Source organism: Myripristis murdjan, chromosome 21 (genome assembly GCF_902150065.1).
Source record: "Myripristis murdjan chromosome 21, fMyrMur1.1, whole genome shotgun sequence".
Taxonomy (NCBI): domain Eukaryota; kingdom Metazoa; phylum Chordata; class Actinopteri; order Holocentriformes; family Holocentridae; genus Myripristis; species Myripristis murdjan.
Window position 1 is genome coordinate 13,563,149 of NC_044000.1, and position 23,912 is coordinate 13,587,060.

The 23,912-nt window shown below is 41.5% G+C and overlaps 3 protein-coding genes across 3 annotated transcripts; 2 read left to right on the forward strand and 1 right to left on the reverse strand.

Moving 5' to 3' along the window:
* Window positions 1-1,309: 1,309 nt before the first annotated feature.
* LOC115379779 (tubulin alpha chain-like) lies at window positions 1,310-8,686 on the reverse strand. The gene is made up of 4 exons (XM_030080680.1): window positions 8,524-8,686; window positions 3,565-3,787; window positions 2,824-2,972; window positions 1,310-2,557 (listed from the first exon to the last, which is right to left on the reverse strand). The coding sequence occupies exons 1-4, from the start codon at window positions 8,524-8,526 to the stop codon at window positions 1,583-1,585; spliced, it is 1,350 nt and encodes a 449-aa protein (XP_029936540.1). The 5' UTR covers window positions 8,527-8,686; the 3' UTR covers window positions 1,310-1,582.
* A 7,484-nt stretch (window positions 8,687-16,170) lies between these two features.
* LOC115379776 (tubulin alpha chain-like) lies at window positions 16,171-18,021 on the forward strand. Its single transcript, XM_030080674.1, has 3 exons — window positions 16,171-16,390; window positions 16,731-16,879; window positions 16,983-18,021. The coding sequence occupies exons 1-3, from the start codon at window positions 16,210-16,212 to the stop codon at window positions 17,955-17,957; spliced, it is 1,305 nt and encodes a 434-aa protein (XP_029936534.1). The 5' UTR covers window positions 16,171-16,209; the 3' UTR covers window positions 17,958-18,021.
* A 1,642-nt stretch (window positions 18,022-19,663) lies between these two features.
* LOC115379774 (tubulin alpha chain) lies at window positions 19,664-23,692 on the forward strand. Its single transcript, XM_030080671.1, has 4 exons — window positions 19,664-19,734; window positions 21,334-21,556; window positions 21,954-22,102; window positions 22,569-23,692. The coding sequence occupies exons 1-4, from the start codon at window positions 19,732-19,734 to the stop codon at window positions 23,544-23,546; spliced, it is 1,353 nt and encodes a 450-aa protein (XP_029936531.1). The 5' UTR covers window positions 19,664-19,731; the 3' UTR covers window positions 23,547-23,692.
* Window positions 23,693-23,912: the final 220 nt, after the last annotated feature.

Here is a 23,912-nt window from a genome sequence, read left to right on the forward strand (position 1 = left end):
ATCACTGCCATGCCAAGTGCTGACAAAACCAATATACCGGATGTTTGTCACTGACTACAAATGGCATCAGAGTGGCTTAGATGAGTATATGCGGAGAAACTGTTTTTGTTGTCATGTGTCCCTGGGGAATTATTTCCAAGAAGCAGACAATAGTGTTAATTAAATTGCGACAATAAGGCAAGGATATGACAATTGGCTCGTGGTCCACTTCCTCATGAGGAGAACAGGTCACTTAAAAAGATTTGGTCTTGATAATGTGCTACATTAAATCAAACGAGAGAGCGAGGGAGAGGGAGAGAGAGAGAGAGTGTGAGAGAGAGAGAGGGAGAGAGAGATGGGAGGGTATCTGCATATTGAATTTAAAGATTCATAAGTTCACACTGAACTTTGATCTTATTGACTTTAGATGGCAGTAAATCTGGGAACTAGAACAAGCTTTGGTGAAGCTCCAGGTGCATAAAGATGGCAGCCTCCTTTGATGTTTTTTGGTTTATTTTGTCCTCCTGGGTGATTTTACAGGGCAAAATGCAGACAGCGTCTCCTTCCGCTGACACATTTGTACAGGATCTTGAGGTTTTACACTATGATAGGCAATGATGTCCAGCCAGCAGTCATATTTAAATGCTGGTCCTTTGCTTTTGATTTGTTCTTCCAACTCAGTGAAAGAAAAAGTGAAGGAGCTTGCTGATTTCTCTTTCTTTTATCTCATGATACTAAGACTTGCAATTGACTAATAATTTCTCAGTATTTTCTCTTCCCCCTTGACTAGATATCATCTCTGAAACAGCTTTCAGTGAACTAGATCTTAAGAGTTTAATACACTACTTTGTCAGTTGAATGATAGTCAATGGATTTTTGAACTGAGAATTTCTTCACTTGGTAATAATCTCAGAAATCTGGTGTCCTTCTGAGGAGTTAGTAATTTCTGGCTCCATAAACTAGTTTTCACTGACCCCTAGTGGATATGCTGTAAAACTACACAGCAACTGCACTTGCCGAGCAGTTTAACATTCAAAAATCATAGTAGTAAAGATGTTTACTCAAGGGTGATCCAACTGTGATGGCACTTGCTGAATACTGTATGCAAATTGAAAGACTAGTAAGACTGGAGCTGGGCAGGTGTCAAGTGTTACCATACAAATATACTGATCTTGATTCATGACATACCTGCCACTTGTGAGCATGACATATGCAATACAGAAGAAATTAAAAGTCAAATTGCTATAGTAGACATAGAGAGATTGGGAAACAGAGAAAAAAGCTTCAGGTTGTGAGACATAAATAAAGAACCTAGAGAATGTGATAAATTTGAGTTTTTTTTTATTTAGCAACAACACAGAGGGGCTCAACATTTAAAAAAAAAAAATGTTTCAGCTTTTTGATAAAAACGGAAATTAGTTAGGTAAGGACACAAATGACAGTACTGTCAAAAATAAGATTTCAGTCATCAGTTACAAGCCTCTCCTTTCAGATGAAATTTAAAAATATAATGAAAAAGACAGTTTTTCTTAATGTGGAGCTAACAACTGAAACACTTTGCTATGAAACAAATCAAAATTTTCCAAATGAATGCTCAGCATATCTAATATTCTTCTCCTTCCTCATCCTCCTCAAATGAGTCGATGCCCACTTCTTCATAATCCTTCTCCAGGGCAGCCATGTCTTCCCTGGCCTCAGAGAACTCTCCTTCCTCCATGCCCTCCCCTACATACCAGTGGACAAAGGCCCTCTTGGCATACATGAGGTCAAACTTGTGGTCCAGACGGGCCCAGGCCTCAGCGATGGCTGTGGTGTTGCTCAGCATGCACACAGCCCTCTGCACCTTGGCCAGGTCTCCTCCAGGAACCACCGTAGGAGGCTGGTAGTTGATGCCCACCTTGAAGCCTGTGGGGCACCAGTCCACAAACTGGATGGTGCGCTTGGTCTTGATGGCAGCAATAGCCACATTGACGTCTTTGGGCACCACGTCACCACGGTACAGCAGACAGCAGGCCATGTATTTACCATGACGAGGATCACACTTCACCATCTGGTTTGCTGGTTCAAAACAGGCATTGGTGATCTCAGCCACTGACAGCTGCTCATGATAGGCTTTCTCAGCAGAGATGACCGGGGCATAGGTGGCCAGAGGGAAGTGGATACGGGGGTATGGCACCAAGTTGGTCTGGAACTCTGTCAGATCAACATTCAGGGCTCCATCAAAGCGAAGTGAGGCAGTGATAGAGGAGACAATCTGGCTGATGAGCCTGTTGAGGTTGGTGTAGGACGGACGCTCAATGTCAAGGTTCCTGCGGCAGATGTCATAGATGGCCTCGTTGTCCACCATGAAGGCACAGTCAGAGTGCTCCAGGGTGGTGTGGGTGGTCAGGATGGAGTTGTAGGGCTCCACTACAGCTGTGGATACCTGGGGAGCTGGGTAGATGGCAAACTCCAGCTTGGACTTCTTGCCAAAGTCGACAGAGAGTCTCTCCATCAGCAGAGATGTGAAACCAGAGCCAGTGCCACCACCGAAGGAGTGGAAGACCAGGAATCCTTGGAGACCAGTGCACTGGTCAGCCTATGAATACAGAGATACAAAAACTGTCAAAAAACACTATGTAGAAAGCAAAAGCATGGTGTTGTTTTATGTGACTCCAAACCAAAATCCAAATTTTGTTTCACTAATGTCTATTGATTATGACACAAAAGTAAAAAGGTGACAAATGACAGTGTTCAGTCACAATACGATCATGTTACAAACAAAAGTAGAACAATATTGGAGTATTGTGAAGATATTATATTGGTAAACCTTGGAACATTACCAGCCCTAGTAAGCTATCTCACCAGTTTGCGGATTCTGTCGAGGACAGAGTCAATGATCTCTTTGCCAATGGTGTAGTGTCCACGGGCATAGTTGTTGGCTGCATCCTCCTTCCCTGAGATCAGCTGTTCAGGATGGAAGAGCTGGCGGTAAGTTCCTGTACGCACCTCATCTAGGAAATTGAAAGACAAAAGGTTGAGGAAAGTCATTTGACTGTATTCAGTCATACATCTTGCCTCCTGTTTCCAAATACATTACTGTATTTACCATGTGCTATTTGCTTTCCTGTGTTTTAGCTTTATTGTGTAAAATAATCAATAAATCTACAATTAAGCACAAAATGAAACAAATTTCATCAACAGTAGGCCTAAAACAAGCCTTAAACAGTTATCATGCTAGTTATCAGGGCTAGTCAAATTCATGCAAAACCCAGCATAATTCTTCAAAAGTATTCTGGTGCATATCCAAATCAAGGACTTTCTTATAACAGTTCTTAGTTTCTTATAACAAGGATCAAGAATCTAATTTCCTGAAAAGGGTACAATACAAACTTTTCACCTCAAAATAGTTTAAAGTGTGAAATCTATTCTAAAGTCTTTAAGCTATTGACTGGTGGGCTGCTTCATTTGACAAAAGAGGATAACTGTGATATATTCTGTGTGGATATTCTGTGCCACTGAGGAAGATAGCATCACCTCCTTCAACTGATTTCTGATGAGACCTACAAACACTACAAGCTCCACTTATAGGGTACAACTACTGACCAATGACAGTGGGCTCCAGGTCAACGAAGATTGCTCTTGGGACATACTTCCCAGCTCCAGTCTCACTGAAGAAGGTGGTGAAGGAGTCATCGTGGCCTCCCACAGGCGTGTGGCAGGGCATCTGGCCATCCGGCTGAATGCCGTGCTCCAGACAGTACAGTTCCCAGCAGGTATTACCCATCTGGACGCCAGCCTGGCCCACATGGACGGAGATACATTCACGCTAGAAGAGAGGAGGGATAAAATTTAATGAAGAGAGGGGATGTGAAGAAAAGGATGTATGTCAAAAGGTCAAAGGGAGCTAAAGGAGAGAGGAAATGGGAGAAGTAATAGAAATGCAAAAGAATAGCACCAAGGCGAAAGTATTGAATTACCACATTAATGACAACATTCTAGTGTTGGCTTTTGTTTGTGTTGGATTTTGCTTTCCAGGCTGGTGAACAAATGGCAAAACCTCCTCAAAATGGATTCACTGACGAATTAGAAATTTATACATTCTGGCTTCAGTGGCATAATGGCACCCAAAAGCATAATTTATATAATTTAACATCCCTACCACTAGGTGGAAGCAGAGCCTTAGAAAGATGGGGAGAGAGAAAAATTTGCAGCAGCTGTCATCAGTTCTCATGTGACAGTGTGGTATGAAAACAGACTACAAAAACTAAAATGGAGGGGGAGTCCAGAGGGAGAAGTGCATTTCAAACTATAAAGATTACCAGTTATGTGCACTAACAGTGGTGTTCCCTGGCACTTAACACAACATTTTTTCAAGTTTGACAACTTTTGAAAGAAGGCTGTACTTATTATGATCATATGGTAAGGTTACAAACAAAGAAACAAAAAAATAAATGCATAACAGGCCTGGGGGACTGGAAGATTCAGGTTTTTGAAAGCTCAATGTTGTAAGAATATTTTACAAAATGAAAACCAATTACAAGAAAGGAAATATTTGGGTGAGGACATGAGTGAAAGGCCCTAAAAAAGATAATTGAATAGACGGGTTTAGAGAGATGGTGGCAGTGTAACATTGTCACAGTGCTTCAGTTTCCATAGGGCACTTGTCTTTGTTGTTTTGTTTGCTGCGGTTATACTCATGTGTAAACCTGAACAGATCTACCTGTTCATAAAACCTGTGCTCATCATTAAAAAATTAAAACATGGCACTGAATATAATAGTACACGCAAGCGTTCAGAAACAATTGTGTCTATTAATTTGTCTCAGTGAGTCCAGTCTTGCTATGGCCTGTTTGTGACCTTTAGTGACTATGCCAGCACTGAATGTTCTTTAGAATGTGTTTAGTAATGTATATATATATAAAACCTGCAAAACACTGCTTTGAAAAATGAATTCCAGAAAAGAAAAAACTTTTAATTTTTTTTCTTTTTTTTCCCCCTTTTACATATGCACACCTTATGCAGAGGCCATATTAGAGGGACCTATTATTTCAGTATAATGCAGAGATATGCAGCAGGAGAAACCTGAAAGACTCAGCCACTCTGCATACCAAAACAAGGTCACCGCTACTGTAGCTTAGGTCTGCAGTCCTTAATGTGAGTGTGTATGTGTGTATGTATGTGTGTGTGTGTGTGTGTGTGTGTGTGTGTGTGTGTGTGTGTGTGTCCAAGAGAACAGACAACTAGGACAGTTCCTGTCCCACTGGTGCCTCGCAGCATCAGCTGTTACAGCTCAAATAGGTTTTCAACCATCAACACCTTTCAGCTCAAATACAAATCAGAGAGAAGTTGTCTGCATCCATTCATCTGCAGGCCTACGGCCGGAGTTTTACTGCTGCATTGTTAGGAAACTGACTAAAGTGTTTGGATAAGTAAATGCTTATATTTAATGTGGGGGTGAAGAGGATCTTGCAGTGGTTTTCTGCCTATACTCAAGTTCTCTGTCTAGGACATTATATCTTGACAACAAGAGAGATAGCATCCTGTGTACAGGCTGTCTCACAATCTGTCAGTAGCTTCTGTGGGTTTCACAGTATGTACTAGCAATATGTTAAGGCGTGACTGCATTCCTTATACAAATGTTTCTTAAATTATGGGTCACAGGCCAAAACCAGCCACTGGCCTGAGTCTGCTGGAGAACTAAATTGCACATAAAACATTTTGTTTCACATAAACATGGGCCAAGGGCAAGGGACAAGAAATTTGGATCATATATTGAAATAACTTAAACTATGTTTCTAAATCTTAATCCCCCTGGGTACAACGAGGCTGACAAATTCTAGACCCCTCACCCCTATTTACGCCTCAGTTCACGTCAGGGAGTTATTTTTACTCTCTCGACACTTGATGGACAAGGGAAGGTGCTGGTGAGTCAGAGAGAGGTAAGGGAGAATGGGAGAGGGACCGGAGGAAAATATAGCAGGAGCTGGGATCGAGAGCCTCTATGTGCAGTAGTTCAGAGCCAGTAGTTGCTTCTAGAAAAAGCCATCATTAGATGTGAGAATCAGGCAGTGATAGACAATGCATACACTATGATTTTAACAGTTTGGTGCTCAGACCACCTGATGTCATTGTCCTCTCCTTGTTTTTTCCTCGATGGAAAAGGTGACCCCTGCATACTGTGTGCCTAAATTTGCCAGGGATGTGAGGTCAGCAAGACTTCTCTACAGTAGCTATTTTAGGGGGAGTCCTTCATGCTAACCTGCCACCTGCAGGGGTGAACAGTGACTAGCAATCACCACACAGCAGAATATTCAACGCATTAATTGTGTAGTGCAAACAGTGCTGCGTCCAAGTCCACAGACTTTCATGTTGAATTTGACAAATATATAGCTTGTGCAGCAGCATGAAAATGGTTTTGCTTCTTATTCTGAGACAACCTGCAATACTTGATCATTTTAACACTGATGGCATCAGTGGTATATTTATTAAAACTTTATGGTTCAACTCAAAGATGCAGTACTGTGAAACTGCAGGATACAACTCTCACTGCCCCCAAAATCTGCAAGGGCGTGCCTGCATATGAGGGGAGCCAGGGTGTGCCTGCAGGCTCCAACCACATGGATGTGGGATTTCAGTCTTGTGTGTGACTAAAACTATAATGAGTAAAAATACTGTACTTCCTGCCAGAGACAGAAAGCAATTTGTTAAAAGTTTTTTCACATCATGAGACATGGAGACACACAGCCCTTAATACCCCAGTGCATTCTGCCTCAGAGAAACAGACATTATGTACTGTAATGACGAGGTGATGACAGATGATTGGATGGATTCCAGTTCAGACGTTAACTGTCCAGTATTTAGAGAACTATGTGCAATAGGCCCATGATAAAAAACTCTTTACCCGGGGGCTGATCTCAGAGTGGTTTATGTTTACATGGTCATGAGATCTGACTTGTGATCCTGGGACAGTCTCATTCTTAAAGTCATTCTGCATAACCTCTGATTTTAGGCCCACTGGTCATGTCACACAGCCCAATGTACTTTAGCATGAGTATGAAACCTTAAACTGATAAAGCACTTAGGCACAGTGGCAATATAGGTCTTAATTTAAGAGGTGCTGACTGTTTGATCAGGGCGTGTATGCAGTATGATAGTGTACTCAACATGTACACACCTATAACAGCTGTTGTTGTTTTTTGCAGGGACAGTGCCAACAAGCTGTGTTTATATTATGTGCAGTGGACACAAAACAAACGGTGTGTATCTTGATGGAGTTCCTAGCATTGAAACATGACACTAAATATACAAGTAATGTGTAAAGTATAAATGGTTCTTTTATGCAGGCACTGAGAGAGATCTGCCTGTTGGCCTGTTGAACTACAACCCACTCATTTGTTCCATCTGTGAATGACAAACAATTTCTCAACTCAATCATGGCTGTTTTAGAGAATTTTTCTGGTGCCTCCACACATAAGATTAATATAGTTTGATGAGACATATTTTGATGAATCTGGGGCTCCACAGTCCACTTTCAAGGCCCTAATCACCCCTCTAAAATCTCTAGTCACCCTCTCAGAGGTACTGCAATCACTTCCACGGGTCATAATCCTAATCCATGACATTCACCTAACAAAGAAGCTGGGTTATTTTGTTTAGTCCTGTCTTACCCTGGAATAGATCATCTTTTCTGAGTAGTCATTCATAAAAGCCTCTTCCAGTTGTTGTTGAGCTAGCTCAACAACAACTGATTTTCTTAATGAGCTCATTAAGAAATCTACCTTTATTTTATCTGCAAATACCTGTGTGTCAGTAAATTCACAACTCTACCATGTCATTCCTGTCCAACAGCAATGCATGTCTGCTCTTGACTCAAACTAAACCAACTGACTGATTGACATAAATCAGACACACCTAAACTAGTTTTTGGCACATTACTGCACACTAGAGCAGGTTGCTGTACTATCATCACTTGACAAATGATTACAGTACAGTGAAGGATTTCAAAAGTATTAAATAAAAGTTCAAAAAGAGGGTTTTAACCAACTTGGCTATAAAACAAACAAACAAACAAACAAAAAAAAAAAACTTGGCTATTAATGTAAGAACCACACAGGGCCTATAACCCACATCAAACCACTTTTCAGGTAAATCTCCTCAGAATAATAGCAGCTGACATCTTTTCTCCCCTGATGTGGTGTAAATGTAGGTTAATCTTCAACACCTGCTCATTCAGGCCACCAGCCAAATATAGCTTAACTTCAATGCCAGTCAGAGAAAGATCTATTTTTTGATGCGTACGAGGTCCCACTACAGGGGCATGGATGGGGCAGCTTGAAGTTGCTGCATTGCACCTTTAATCTAGCCGAGTATTTTTAGAGAAAGCCTGCAACACATTCAGATAGGTTCACTGAAATATAAAATGTAACTACACTGAAAATGCAGTGCAATGCAGGCGTATACCTAATCACCATGAATGACAGATGATTGAGTGAAGCTTCTGAGCGGGAAACAATATGCGGGAAAAAATGAGAAATGGCATATGAAAGGATGAGTGAAACTTACCATGGTGTCTTAAATGTAGAAAATCCTCTAGAAATAAAACACGCTTGCTTGACAAATTGCTGGTTTGCGTAACTTGTTTGCAGCTTCTCACAGCGGCCGTTAATGTGGTCCGAGTGAGTAAGTAATGCCAGGTGGGAGCAGAGCTGTCATGCTATATTCAACTACAAACCACTCCCACGCTTCTCCCCCCGCGACGCGAACGCGCACTGCAAGCACGCGTGCCGCCCTTAAGCTTGTGCACAACTCGTGTCACTTGCAGATGCAGTCAAACAACGCGTGGGACTGTCCGAGTGGAGCCGGTGCGACAATAGACTTTGACAGCCCTGTCACTCACAGCACAACGTGTGTTGCCAGCAGAGTGAACCCGAGTGTCTAGATGAGCGAACATTATCAATCACGCTGAGAGAAAGAAAGAAGCTGCTCCTCACCCTGCTTCTTTTGTTTTTTTGTGTATCTCACAGTTCTGTTGTCTGTAGCTTCCTGTTTTCTGCGTTTTGTGCATTTTGCATAAGCTTACTTTTGGTGTTTTCATAATGGCTACACTATTTATTTGCATTTGTTTTACGCCTAATAGCCTTTTATGTTTACACAGCTGCAAAATAGTAGGCTACATATTTTGTATTTTGTAGTTCATATGTGAGTGCTATCTATCTATCTATCTATCTATCTATCTATCTATCTATCTATCTATCTATCTATCTATCCACGATTTTATTACTTATCCAATGCTCTGTTTTGTACTGTGTATGTCCTTCATTACCTGTTGAATCCTATTTACTTTTGCTTCTGTTGTGATATAAGTTGTGCATGGGGGTCAGTATTTTTTTTCTTTTTTTTCTTTTTTGTCTTTTCTTTCTTTCTTTCTTTCTTTCTTTCTTTTTACCATATTGCCAGGAATCCTGGGCTTCCGCACAAGATGTTTAACACTGGGCCTCCATCCAGACCAGTTTCTAAAAGGCCCCCCTTCTGGGGTCAGTGGGGAGGACAGTATACTATAATCACCACTAGATGGGGACTACCCCACTGCTAGGGCTGTAGGTGTTATGGGAATCAGTTACACTCATAGGAGAACAATAAGATGATAGTAAGATAACAATGATTCCCATACCGCTATTGGTCGTGTGTCATCTTGTAATCTTTGAAAATACTGGCCCTATCAGCCTTAAGGTTTTTTGCACACAGTTATGACTGTATGATGAAGAACCTCTAGTGGTTACGATAATTCAAAACCTTTGAAAAACATTTGTTCTCAATACTTACGTTTGCTCTCTTTCTTCACTGTCTAGCACCTTCAACTACTGCTGCTCTCTGTCTTCACATGCTAATTATAATGAGCAACATTTGGGTAGTAAAAATATCTGTTTCCTTTTCATGATTTGTGCTTCCCTGAAGCAAGATTATGATACACCCCTAATGGCTGTGTTTGCTCCTATTGCTGGTGGGGAAAATGTGCGTTAAAAAGGGGAAATATGGCTGTGTGTTAATATTTTAGGCCTCTCAGCAGTATTTCAGCATTTATGATTTATTAGATATTTATTGGTAATATTTCAATTTCTGCATGCATCAGTGAATTCAGTAGCACTGAGCTCACAGTAATAAGTACCACTTTTGAAAGCTAGAGGTCGCAGTTTCCATACCATGAGTTACTGAGTACATAACAGTGTAACAAGACATTTTACTGTAGTTGGTCAGCAAGAATGGGGAGTTTCCATGTGCTGTCTCCAGACGGTATTATTTTCTCACAGCAGCAGTGGGTCTTGCAAAGTATTTTTGTCACTCTACTACTATAACCCTCCACACCTCACCCCCCCTCCCTGTCCCCCTGAGACTGAAAATCATGATAATATAATCCTTTTGCAGCATTGCTCAATGACATCACATGTTTTGCAGGGTAGGCACAATCTAAATACATGTATTCATGTCAGCTGACCTGAAAATGTCACACACACACACACACACACACACACATACACTTTGTGACCCCCTAGAGGTGAAGCAAAACAAATTATGGGATGTTTGAGACCTTTGCACTTAAACAATGAAAGTGGGTCACAGCTTTATAACAGAGGCAACACCTTTGAGGGTAAAGCACATGAGATAAGGCAGCAGTTTGCCGCGTATTGTCGCAAAACCATTTCATAAAATGGAACACTAAAATGTAATATTATCACTGGCTTAAAAGAAAGTGTTTGAATGGCACACAGTTTCCTGCTTAGAAGCTCATCTTTAGTCAGTGGCCATGAAACTTTTCTGTTAAGAATTGTTTGAAAAACATTTTGTTTTATGGTCCTCAACTTACCACACAGAATATTGTTAGGTTAATCTATAGCAAAATTTTGTCTGTTTTTGCTGTCTGAACTAGCGTACAATGTTTTATTCAGTCACTTCAAGTCACATTGCAACTTTTGCATTGCACTGTTGAATTGCTGATTACCATGGTCTTCATCATTTGCAATGATAAAAGTAAAACATGAATCACCCATTAATTCACAAACACCTCCTGAAGCTGTATTTTGCATGTTTAGTGCAAACTTGCTCTGCAGCATCACCAGTCTCAAAGCTCGCAGTTCTTGTTTAATTGCACCAGATCTGGACACAGAGCTATTGATTCAAGTATAAGTCAAAGTGCATAATCTGAATCCATCTAGCATTAGCAATCACTTGAACACTCAAACCTGAGGAGAAAAACGTTTCAGCTTTGTTCTTCTGTGTTGTTACTCCATAGATTAATTTCTCAGCAGAAGCAGTCTATCTCAACTGAAAGAACATTCTGCACTCAAGGCCGAACTCCAAACTTGTTTTTCTGGTCTAGAAACGCATATGAATGTAGAATACGCTCAAAATGGAATATGGAATGTGCATGAATATGGAATAAAAGTGGTAACATGATTTTAGTGTGGCCCAATATTTTTGTCAATCAATCAATCAATCATACTTTATTTGTCCCCAGGGGGAAATTTGTCCAAATAGTGTGTATGATTTTCAAACATGAAACATAATACACTATATTACCAAAAGTATTCGCTCACCTGCCTTTACTCATACTATGAACTGAAGTGCCATCCCATTCCTAACCCATAGAGTTCAATATGATGTCGGTCCACCTTTTGCAGCTATTACAGCTTCAACTCTTCTGGGAAGACTGTCCACAAGGTTGAGGAGAGTGTTTATAGGAATTTTTGACCATTTTTCCAAAAGCGCATTGGTGAGGTCACACACTGATGTTGGTCGAGAAGGCCTGGCTCTCAGTCTCCGCTCTAATTCATCCCAAAGGTGTTCTATCGGGTTCAGGTCAGGACTCTGTGCAGGCCAGTCAAGTTCATCCACACCAGACTCTGTCATCCATGTCTTTATGGACCTTGCTTTGTGCACTGGTGCACAGTCATGTTGGAAGAGGAAGGGGCCCGCTCCAAACTGTTCCCACAAGGTTGGGAGCATGGAATTGTCCAAAATGTTTTGGTATCCTGAAGCATTCAAAGTTCCTTTCACTGGAACTAAGGGGCCAAGCCCAGCTCCTGAAAAACAACCCCACACCATAATTCCTCCTCCACCAAATTTCACAGTCGGCACAATGCAGTCTGAAATGTACCGTTCTCCTGGCAACCTCCAAACCCAGACTCGTCCATCAGATTGCCAGATGGAAAAGCGTGATTCATCACTCCAGAGAACGCGTCTCCACTGCTCTAGAGGCCAGTGGCGGCGTGCTTTACACCATTGCATCCGACGCTTTGCATTGCACTTGGTGATGTGTGGCTTGGCTGCAGCTGCTCGGCCATGGAAACCCATTCCATGAAGCTCTCTGCGTACTGTACTTGGGCTAATCTGAAGGTCACATGAAGTTTGTAGCTCTGTAGCAATTGACTGTGCAGAAAGTCGGCGACCTCTTTGCACTATGCGCTTCAGCATCCGCTGACCCCTCTCTGTCACTTTACGTGGCCTACCACTTCGTGGCTGAGTTGCTGTTGTTCCCAAACGCTTCCATTTTGTTATAATAGAGCTGACAGTTGACTGTGGAATATTTAGGAGCGAGGAAATTTCACAACTGGATTTGTTGCACAGGTGGCATCCTATGACAGTTCCACGCTGGAATTGCTTGATTTTATACACCTGTGGCCAGGCCAAGTGATTAGGATACCTGATTCTGATCATTTGAATGGGTGAGCGAATACTTTTGGTAATATAGTGTATATTTCACATTTCCCTGCAGCTCTCTTTTGCTGTGTCTCTGGTTTATTTTGGGTTTGTTAGAGATAAGCAAGATACACAGAGTCTTTCCCAACCATACAACGTGCATGAGTTCAATGAATAAGACAAGCACATACCATATAATGACTTGCAATGGTTAATAATGGATGTGTTTTATGGAGATCCTCCACAGTGTCCTAGAATGAAAATATATTTCAGTGGTGATCTCAATAGATAAAGAAAACCTTTAGAAGGATTAATCCATATCTGGGAAAATTGTTCTTTTTTGTTAGATTACTACACAGTGTCTCATATGGCTCTTTTTATAAATATCACTGAGTCATACCTCTCATGTCTGCTATCACAGTCGATGCAAACATTATCTCAGGCACCTTGGGGTAGATTTCTGCTCTGGAAAGTGATCTAACTTGTTCTTAAATTCACCCAGTTGAAAATGCACGCTTTTGAGCCAAGATATTATGACTATCACCAGTTTAACTGATTCTTGTCAATTAAAATGGGCATGTGTGTGCTTACCCTCCACCGGTTTTGGGGGAGGGTAAAAATGTAACTAAAATAGAAAATAAAGCAAACTTTTTTTTTTAAATGTATGATTTGCAGGGCTTAAAAATCTGAATGGGATAATGAGGCCACTGGAGTTGGGCTTTAGAAACCATGACTTTGAACTTTCCTGTTTTATGAATTCTCTCTGTGTTTGACTTTAATGTTAAATGTCATGAAACCACACTGGTAAGCAAATCAAAACTGCTATTGTATTTACACAATTTAGTCAGCTGACACCTATTGAGGTTATTCACCTGTATTCAGTTTCTGTAGTCTCCAAGGGGTTGAGGAACCAACAGGGAGGCAGGAACAGGTCCTATATACATTGTACTATTTTCAAAAGACTGTCAGCTCATTAGAAGCTCATTGAAGAGTGTGGGAAAGTAGATGGGTTCAATGGTTGGCAAACAATGCATTTCCTTTTGATGGAAATGGTAAGTATTTGATATTGTTCAAAATATCTTTTCAAAACAGTTCAGGATTCAGAACAAATAATATGTGTTTAGAAAATGTTTCTCTCTTTGAAGCCTCATCCAACATTTAAGCATAACTTCATTTGTGTATATGATTATATTTCCACCTTGAGAGGTGGAAATGCAATTGATCTTTCTTAAAATGCCACCATAACTTAAAATACAGGGTACTTTTGCTCAAAGTTTTCTATAATTACAAGTTCAAAATTTGCAGCGAACACATTTGAAGCTAATTTTTTCAACTGTTGCATATTATTAGTTCAGATTTATCAAGATTCAAAGTCACTGAGTATGTGAATAAAGTTAATGACAATGAAATCTTGGCCCCAATCTAGCTGGAACTTTTCTTCAGTTTTAAGTAGGAAATAAGTCACACATTTTGGATTGATTTCAGTTGGATTCCTTTCTTTGACTGGTGGTTGTTATCATTGCTGAAACAATTTAAAAAAATACATCCATCTGCAAGAAGCTGGAGCTTTATCCTGGACTTGGCTAAATAATGAAAGCACACCAAAGCTCTCAATCCTGCAGAATGACAACACATTGCCTTCTTCTCATTGACTTTGACCCTATCCTTTTTGAAATATGAGGAATACACACACACACACACACACACACACACACACACACACACACACACACACATATAAGTACAAAACATGCATGCACACAAAACCACACACTCACAATGAATAGGGTGGTGACCTCCTTTTGCTTTGTGTGTATGTTTGTGGAGCGGATGATGCTATCATGGTCTCATAATTGTATTCTCTGATTACAGCTCAGATCAGATCACTGTTCACGTCAAACTATATAAAAGCAGAGAACACAGCTGTCTCCAGCACTACATCTTCATTCCGATACCTGGACATTGGAGAAAGGAGATAAAATATGGTAAGATATATTTACTTAGAATGAAATGTATTTGTTTATTGTACTGAGTTGGCTTCAGACAAAAGCTTTATTCAGTGTTTCAATGTAGTGAGATATATATATTTTTTAATAAACAGAGTGTATTATTTTAAAGCAACTGATGTTACGACAAATTTACAAAAAGTTTTCACATAGCAAGAACACAGACATTACATTTATGATGTGGGCTGAAACTGAAAATCACAGCAACAAGGCCCTTTCATTCAGATCAAATCTGTATGTGTGTGTGTGTGTGTGTGTGTGTGTGTTTGTGTATATATATATATATATATATACATACATACATACATACATACATACATATATGTATAAAACTGAGTAAGCAATTTATTGCAAACAACCATTAAACTAAAATAGGCTGTTCATCAGTTGATCAAAAGTTTAAGACCACAGCCTTTGTTAATCACCTCAAAAATTCGTTTCTGCATGCTTGTTGCGAGTGTTTCCAGGAGGCTAGTGGGAATGTTGCTCCAAGTGGTGAAGATGGCTTCACAGAGGGCATCCACTGTCTGGAACTGGTGTCCATTTTTGTAAACTTCCTTTGCCCTCCAACCCCAAATGTTCTTAACTGGATTTAGATCAGGGGAACATGCAGGATGGTTCAAAAGAGTGATGTTATTTCTCTGGAAGAAGTCCTTTGTCAGGCGGGCATTGTGAACTGCAGCGTTGTCCTGTTGAAAAACCCAGTCATTACCACACAGACGATGGCCTTGAGTCATGAGCGATCCCCCCTGCAACATCTCCACATAGCCAGCTGCCGTTTGACGCCTCTGCACAACCTGAAGCTCCATTGTTCCATTGAAGGAAAAAGCCCCCCCAGATCATGATGGCGCCCCCTCCACTGTGCTGTGTAGAAAACATCTCAGGTGGGATTTCCTTGTCATGCCAGTAACGTTGGAAGCCATCAAGACCGTCAAGGTTAAATTTTTTCTCATCAGAGAATAAAACTTTCTTCCTCCTTTCAGTGTCCCATGTTTGGTGCTCTTGTGCAAACTCCAAACGGGCAATTTTGTGCCGTTGAAGGAGACGAGGCCTTTGAAGATGTTTTTTGTTCTTAAAACCCTTCTCTCGCAGATGCCGTCTGATGGTTATGGGACTGCAGCTGGCACCAGTGACAAGCTTAATTTGGGCCGAGGATCGTCCTGTTTCTTGACGGACAGCCAATTGGATCCTCCGGCTCAGGCCGGTGAAATTTTTTTGGGTCTACCACTTGACTTTTTTTCCATAACCCTCAGGATCTTTTAAGAAGTTTAAAATGACTGTCTTACTGTGTCCAACCTCAGCAGCAATGGCATGCTGCGAGAGGCCTTGCTTATGCACTCACTCCCATTTCTTCTTTTTGCATTTTGAAGCTCTACTTAGAACCTTCTTAAGATCCAACAGTGCAAAATGTAAATTCTTGCAATTTCTCAACTGGTCTAAAAATTTTGATCAGGAGTGTATATATATATCCATGTTGGAACTGAGCAATGCTTCTTTCTGTCTCCAGCGTGAGTGTATTTCCATTCATGTGGGCCAAGCTGGGGCTCAGATGGGCAATGCATGTTGGGAGTTGTACTGTCTGGAGCATGGGATCCAGCCAGATGGACAGATGCCCAGTGACAAGTCTACTGGAGGAGGAGATAACTCCTTTAACACTTTCTTTAGTGAGACAGGGGCAGGAAAACATGTTCCCAGAGCCATCTTCGTTGACCTTGAACCCACCGTCATTGGTCAGTACACAGTTAAATAACTGATAAAATATTATTCTTTTGAATGGAGTACATGTTAACTAGTTTTCTGACAACAATTCCAAGATGCAATTAATTTTGTTAAAAGGTAAAGCACATGGATTTCAATTATGACATTATAGCGCTTAATTTTTTTTTTTAATAAATACAAAAAAGTTAATATGTACACAGATGATGAACATCTATTTATTCAAAGAACAAAGTTTTGTCATAGCTGTAGGGAAGCACTGCAATATAGTGTTGCTAACATTGATTTGTCTTTGGCAACATTCTTACACAGTAAATTACTTTCACTTCTTGTTTCTGATATTTTGGTCTGCAGATGAGGTGCGTACAGGAACTTACCGCCAGCTCTTCCACCCTGAGCAGCTCATTACAGGAAAAGAGGATGCAGCCAACAACTATGCCCGTGGACACTACACCATTGGCAAAGAGATCATTGACATCGTACTGGACAGAACTCGCAAGATGGTGAGACTATCCAGGACATGTCTGTAGTATACTGCACCTGGTTCATGCCAGACTAAATGCAGTGGATTATCATTTTGTACATCTCATAACTTTCATCTTACAGGCTGACCAGTGCACTGGCCTCCAAGGATTCCTCATCTTCCATTCCTTTGGTGGTGGCACAGGCTCTGGCTTCACTTCATTGTTGATGGAACGTCTGTCTGTTGATTATGGCAAGAAGTCCAAGCTGGAGTTTGCCATCTACCCAGCACCCCAAGTGTCCACAGCTGTAGTGGAGCCCTACAACTCCATCCTGACCACCCACACCACCTTGGAGCACTCTGACTGTGCCTTTATGGTGGACAACGAGGCCATCTATGACATCTGCCGCAGGAACCTTGACATTGAGAGGCCCACTTATACCAACCTCAACAGGCTCATTGGCCAGATTGTCTCCTCTATCACTGCCTCACTTCGCTTCGATGGAGCCCTGAATGTTGATCTGACAGAGTTCCAGACCAACTTGGTGCCATACCCCCGTATCCACTTCCCTCTGGCCACCTATGCCCCGGTCATCTCTGCTGAGAAAGCCTATCATGAGCAGCTGTCAGTGGCTGACATCACCAACACCTGTTTTGAACCAGCAAATCAGATGGTGAAGTGTGATCCCCGTCATGGTAAATACATGGCCTGCTGTCTGCTGTATCGTGGTGATGTGGTGCCCAAAGATGTCAATGCGGCTATTGCTGCCATCAAGACCAAGCGCACCATCCAGTTTGTGGACTGGTGTCCCACAGGCTTCAAGGTGGGCATCAACTACCAGCCTCCAACAGTGGTTCCTGGAGGAGACCTGGCCAAGGTGCAGAGGGCTGTGTGCATGCTGAGCAACACCACAGCGATCGCTGAGGCCTGGGCCCGTCTGGACCACAAGTTTGACCTCATGTATGCCAAGAGGGCCTTTGTCCACTGGTATGTAGGGGAGGGCATGGAGGAAGGAGAGTTCTCTGAGGCCAGGGAAGACATGGCTGCCCTGGAGAAGGACTATGAAGAAGTGGGCACTGACAGCACAGCAGAGGAGGATGAGGGACAGGAATACTAACCTCACAAAGGCAAAAACATATTTGGCTTAAGTCAAATATTTATTGGTGGTAGAATTTATGGGGAACTCATTTAGGTTTTTGTAGTATGGCAGTCAGAATTATCAATAAACCAAGAAAATTACTCAGTCAGTTTACAAATTGACAAATGTAAAAAACCCTCTTATCATCATCCACAGAGATTAAATGTAGCATTGGGGAAACAAAAAAACAAATAAACCAGACTTTGTCTCATTACTCCATAGATTAATTTCTCAACACAAGCAGTTGATCTCAACTGAAAGTACTCTCTGCACCCAAGGATGCATGCCTTTTTTGGTATGTGTGGAATCTATAGTTAAGGCCCCATCCACAATCCAAGCAGAAACAAAAGGTAGCCCACCACTAGACTCACCATTTTAACAAATGTTAGTAACTTATTCTAATATGTAAGAATCATGTTTACAAAGCTTGAGAACACTGGGATAACACTAAACTGTATTTTAAATTCAAGTAAAATAAATAAATAATAATAATAAAAAAAAAAATCTTTCTACAATGTTTGCAATACTAAAGTGTATGTGGTTAAAAAACATCTTGCTTTGTGGCTTTGGAGACCATTTTCTTCTGCACTGTGAAAGACAGTAACTTAACACCAAACCCTCTCAGTTGTACCCCTCCCCCTTCTATCCTCTCCCTGGTGGAATGTAAGTTATGAAAGAGCTCCTATGTTGCTTTCTACATACCATTCAGCTGTGACTCTGAGCTCAGGAAAGAGAGAGAATAACTGACTGACTCACTGGCTGGTGTTGTTTGTGAGTGTCCTCATGCCCAGACAGTGGCCTGTGGCAACAATAGGACCCATGCTATCTATGACTCACAGCTCTGTGATCTTAAGGGGGTTATTGGAGCTGTAATGAGTTATAGCAGAACACTCTTAAAAGTTGTTTTAGTAATTATCTCTTCTGTGATATATTCATTGCCAATAATATTGTATATGATGAATTAATTAATTATAATGACCATTATCCCATGCTTTTTAATTTCATGCATTTTCTCTCATTAAAGTGATTGTAAAGACTGTAACTGATCACTCATTTATTTTAACTATGCTAAAAAATGTATATGATCTGATGAACATGAATAAAGGAATTAATAGACCTCTTTATAGTCTCTTTTGACAGGTCAAACTGTTTATTTAATGAATTAATTAAATACTGGGGCAGCTTTGTGCATGGTATTGAATGTGTGGGTGTGAGTGCATGCAAAAAGCAAGCATGATCAGTTTCCAAACAGTCCCACAGTCCTTGAAGAGTATGCTGAAAAATGCCTGCCTGCCTACAAAGGGGTGTGAACGTTGCACCGTTGGCAAATTCCACCACTTTATACCTACTTGGCTTATGCAATATATGCAATTAAACTAGTTCATAGTTTACAGATAATGCTTCATTGCAAATACTGAGATAGAGATGAGGGGGGACTGACACATGATAGACAGACAGGGAGGGCAAGAATGAAAATGAAAGAGACTCATATTTGCTCTTGAATTTAGAGCAGCAGAAGTTCATGTTGAAAGACAAGCAGAAACACGAAAGAGTGAAGCAGACAGTATCAGGGATTTCCCTCCTTTTTTTTAAACTGCTGTTCCCTCCCGCCAATGAGTTATGCAGCTGCTTGCTGTGGTTTCCTGCCTGGCCCCTCTGCTTCCTTGTCTATATAAGCCCTGACTCTCCCTCTCCTCCGCACTTCTGCCTTCTCTCTGAATCCTCAACGTCAGTCGAAGGACAAGCAGACAAAATGGTGAGTAACTGGCTGATGACGTATCTTAAAAAAAATCCCATTCTCTCTTTTTTTCAGTCAGGCTGTCTTTTTATCTCACTTTATTAGTTCAAGATGGATTACAGAAGCTAAGCCTCATTAATGCTCAAAAGATCTTAGGTGTAGGGATTAAAGGCTAGTACAAAAAGTACTTTATTCTTTATGATGATGATAATTATGATCTCAGTGTATATTGTGAAAGTTTGAGCGAATATCTGTTAAGAACTGAAGGAGTGAGATGTGGCGAGATGGTTATATGCAACTAAAAATATCTTTCCAAGTCATTTCTGTACAATCAGACAATCTGGGTCAGATGACAGACAGTTCTTGAACTAGACTGCTTTGTCATTTTAGTACATGTTGACCTTCTACAGTCATTTGAAAAGGTGGGAAACACAACTAACTCAAGGGAAAGTTATCAGAGTCTTAATCATGTTTTTGTTGAGGAATTATAATGATCTTAATACTAAGAAAGAGTGATTGTCGTAATCGTGGCAGTGGGGGGATGGATAGACAGAACAGAGAGAAGAGGAGTGGTCTGGGCCGGCCAGTATGGGTTGGTTGGCAGCCATTTTGCAGCTGTTAGGGGTTTTTGGTTCGAGAGAGAAAAGGAGAGAGACAGCTCTGAGTGTTACACAGCACCATGCAGCTGGACAGGATGGGGGAGGAGAAAGAGACAAAGGGGAGGAGGAAAGAGGAAAGAGGGGAGGTGCAGGATGGAGAAGAGAGGGAAGGTTTTCCCATCATGTTGAGGCAGGGCCTTCCTGTCTGTGACATACTGCCTCAGTTACAGTATGTTCCACTTCTTTTGGAAGCTGTCAAACTGGTGCCAAGGGTATTAGCAGGAGTGACTCTCACAACTGCGTTTCCTCTTTAGCAAGACTTCCTGCCTGCATACATTCTGCCCCACAGTGCCGGCATATTGAGCATGCTCTGTTTTAGCTAAGGAACTTCCTGTATGAACTGCATTTCACTACTGACTAAATACTGGCCTGCGTATAGGCATCACAGGCCAGTGTAGCTTAAACATTCTGTTTTGTTTGGAAGTCAGAGTATGTTTGCAAAGATATTTAGAGCTAAGCTATTTGCTCTCTAAATTCAGTGCAAAGACATCATACCAAAGATGGTAACTAGACATTAAGGCCAATCCAAACATAGACGAAGGCTGCTGTATTGTATCCTGAAGGGAAAAGGAAGTCTGTCTTGTATTTTGTAAATACTTGGACAAAGAACATCGGGAGCCTGCTGCTCTCACTGATGATGAAAGTCTCTAGGTATTTTTATATTCCTTTCCCTCCTTTTTTATAAACAACAAAAGGCAGAAAACTACTCACCTGAAAGCATCTTTAAGGGCATACTCATAATAATTCTGGAAATCAATAATTGTACATGTCCAATTCAAAATTGCTGTAAAAATTCTAAGCAGTCCCTTTTGGGAGTAAGGCAATACTTTTGCATCAGTCTGCTTAGTGAATGTGTGTCTGATATTAGGAACTGAGGCTCTGGTTTCCATGTATATCAGTTGTCAAACTCCTATGGTTTTACTTACCCTTTTATTGTTCTTCTATCTGTCCCATTCAGCGTGAGTGTATTTCTATGCATGTCGGCCAAGCCGGAGCCCAGATGGGCAATGCATGCTGGGAGCTGTACTGTCTGGAGCATGGGATCCAGCCAGACGGCCAGATGCCCAGTGACAAGACCATTGGAGGAGGAGACGACTCCTTCAACACCTTCTTCAGCGAGACAGGGGCAGGAAAGCATGTTCCCAGAGCCATCTTTGTTGACCTGGAACCCACTGTGATTGGTCAGTAGTAATTACTTACACATTAACCAGTCCTTTGCAGCCATTTAATGTCACAGCTTAACCATGGCCACTCTGAGATTAACCATTTTATAGCACACATATTTTGTTATTCAACTAGGAATACAAAAGGCAATGGTTAAAAAGTGCATAATCATTTGAATGTTTAATTTCATACTAATAATTGTTAAAAAAAATTGTAAATGGTTCATAAGAGTGGAGATTATTGAATTAACATGCACAAATGTATCCAAACCATACAGCATATGCAGATAACACCATCTTTCTTCTTAGGTCAAAGCGCCAAGTATAATAATACTTTTGTACAACTTTGCCTTGAGCAGTTTGAACCTCGGGAACTTTCTTCTCAACTTTTGCCTTCAATTGTTCCATTTCACAGATGAGGTGCGTACAGGAACATACCGCCAGCTGTTCCACCCTGAGCAGCTGATCACAGGAAAGGAGGATGCAGCCAACAACTACGCCCGTGGTCACTACACCATTGGCAAAGAGATCATTGATCTTGTTTTGGACAGGACTCGCAAACTGGTAAGGGTTCTATTGCCATAGTTAGCTAGTTTACCATAGCTAAATTTAAAGGGCACATGTAGCAGTTTTTAGAGGTCAACATTGTTCTGTAACCAGAGGGCTTCAAACTCTCTGAGTTCTATCGTCTAGGCAAAAGCAGTAGAAAAGGGCCCTCCCAATTCACACCAAGTGGTTTGGCAGACCACTAACTTGAGGAACTTCAGCTAACAAACACAATTGTAAACTGCCCTGCAGCCAATCCCCTTAAGTAATGTGCATGATGTTGTAATAGCTTGTTTTCTACCACTCCTAATTACTAAAGGAAAATGCTGAGCAACAGCTGAGTTAGATACAGAATGAAAACTGCTGTCAAAATAAGGATTGACATGAAATAACTTCCTACCTAGTTTAACAATTTTCTTAGCTGAAGTATGGTTTCAAATGACTAAAGTAATTGTATTGTGTTTTCTGTTGTTGTTTTTTGCAGGCTGACCAGTGCACTGGCCTCCAGGGGTTCCTCATCTTCCATTCCTTCGGTGGTGGCACTGGCTCAGGTTTCACCTCCCTGCTAATGGAGAGACTCTCTGTCGACTATGGGAAGAAATCCAAACTTGAATTCGCTGTCTACCCAGCCCCCCAGGTATCCACAGCTGTAGTGGAGCCCTACAACTCCATCCTGACCACCCACACCACCCTGGAGCACTCTGATTGTGCCTTCATGGTGGACAACGAGGCCATCTATGACATCTGCCGCAGGAACCTTGACATTGAGAGGCCCACTTACACCAACCTCAACAGGCTCATTGGCCAGATTGTCTCCTCTATCACTGCCTCACTTCGCTTCGATGGAGCCCTGAATGTTGATCTGACAGAGTTCCAGACCAACTTGGTGCCATACCCCCGTATCCACTTCCCTCTGGCCACCTATGCCCCGGTCATCTCTGCTGAGAAAGCCTATCATGAGCAGCTGTCAGTGGCCGATATCACCAATGCCTGTTTTGAACCAGCAAACCAGATGGTGAAGTGTGATCCTCGTCATGGTAAATACATGGCCTGCTGTCTGCTGTATCGTGGTGACGTGGTGCCCAAAGATGTCAACTCTGCTATTGCTGCCATCAAGACCAAGCGCACCATCCAGTTTGTGGACTGGTGCCCCACAGGCTTCAAGGTGGGCATCAACTACCAGCCTCCAACAGTGGTTCCTGGAGGAGACCTGGCCAAGGTGCAGAGGGCTGTGTGCATGCTGAGCAACACCACAGCCATCGCTGAGGCCTGGGCCCGTCTGGACCACAAGTTTGACCTCATGTATGCCAAGAGGGCCTTTGTCCACTGGTATGTGGGGGAGGGCATGGAGGAAGGCGAGTTCTCTGAGGCCAGAGAAGACATGGCTGCCCTGGAGAAGGATTATGAAGAAGTGGGCACTGACAGCATGGGAGAGGAAGATGAAGAAGGAGAAGAATATTAAAGGGCTCAACCTCATCAAGGCTTTGTCATCACACATTCCAAAAGTTATCATGAGCATAATACATTCCTAGCAATATTCTGTGATAACCTGTGATGGTGATATGACAGCATTATCAATAAAAAGTTGTCATCAACCTTTGTAATGAATGTGTGGTCATTGTTGTGCACTGCCAACATTATTTACATATTTGCATTTCATTTGACATGTAATCATTGTCATGTTTGCCATGAACTCACTATGAAAAAGACAAAACACAACTAATTAATAATAAATGAATGAATGGATTAATGACTAAATAAATAAACAAACAAAATGTAAACTTAGTGATAAACAATAGTGATCAGATATTAGTCATATCATCATCAT

Excerpts from the sequence above, each read along its gene's own strand:
- LOC115379779 (XM_030080680.1), bottom strand. Across the intron at positions 2,973-3,564 it reads CCTGGAGCCCACTGTCATTG|ATGAGGTGCGTACAGGAACT; the intron begins GTCAGTAGTTGT and ends TCAATTTCCTAG. Across the intron at positions 2,558-2,823 it reads TCGACAGAATCCGCAAACTG|GCTGACCAGTGCACTGGTCT; the intron begins GTGAGATAGCTT and ends CTGTATTCATAG.
- LOC115379776 (XM_030080674.1), top strand. The coding sequence starts at position 16,210 with ATGGGCAATGCATGTTGGGAGTTGTACTGTCTGGAGCATGGGATCCAG. Across the intron at positions 16,391-16,730 it reads CCTTGAACCCACCGTCATTG|ATGAGGTGCGTACAGGAACT; the intron begins GTCAGTACACAG and ends TTTGGTCTGCAG. Across the intron at positions 16,880-16,982 it reads TGGACAGAACTCGCAAGATG|GCTGACCAGTGCACTGGCCT; the intron begins GTGAGACTATCC and ends TTCATCTTACAG.
- LOC115379774 (XM_030080671.1), top strand. Across the intron at positions 21,557-21,953 it reads CCTGGAACCCACTGTGATTG|ATGAGGTGCGTACAGGAACA; the intron begins GTCAGTAGTAAT and ends TCCATTTCACAG. Across the intron at positions 22,103-22,568 it reads TGGACAGGACTCGCAAACTG|GCTGACCAGTGCACTGGCCT; the intron begins GTAAGGGTTCTA and ends TGTTTTTTGCAG.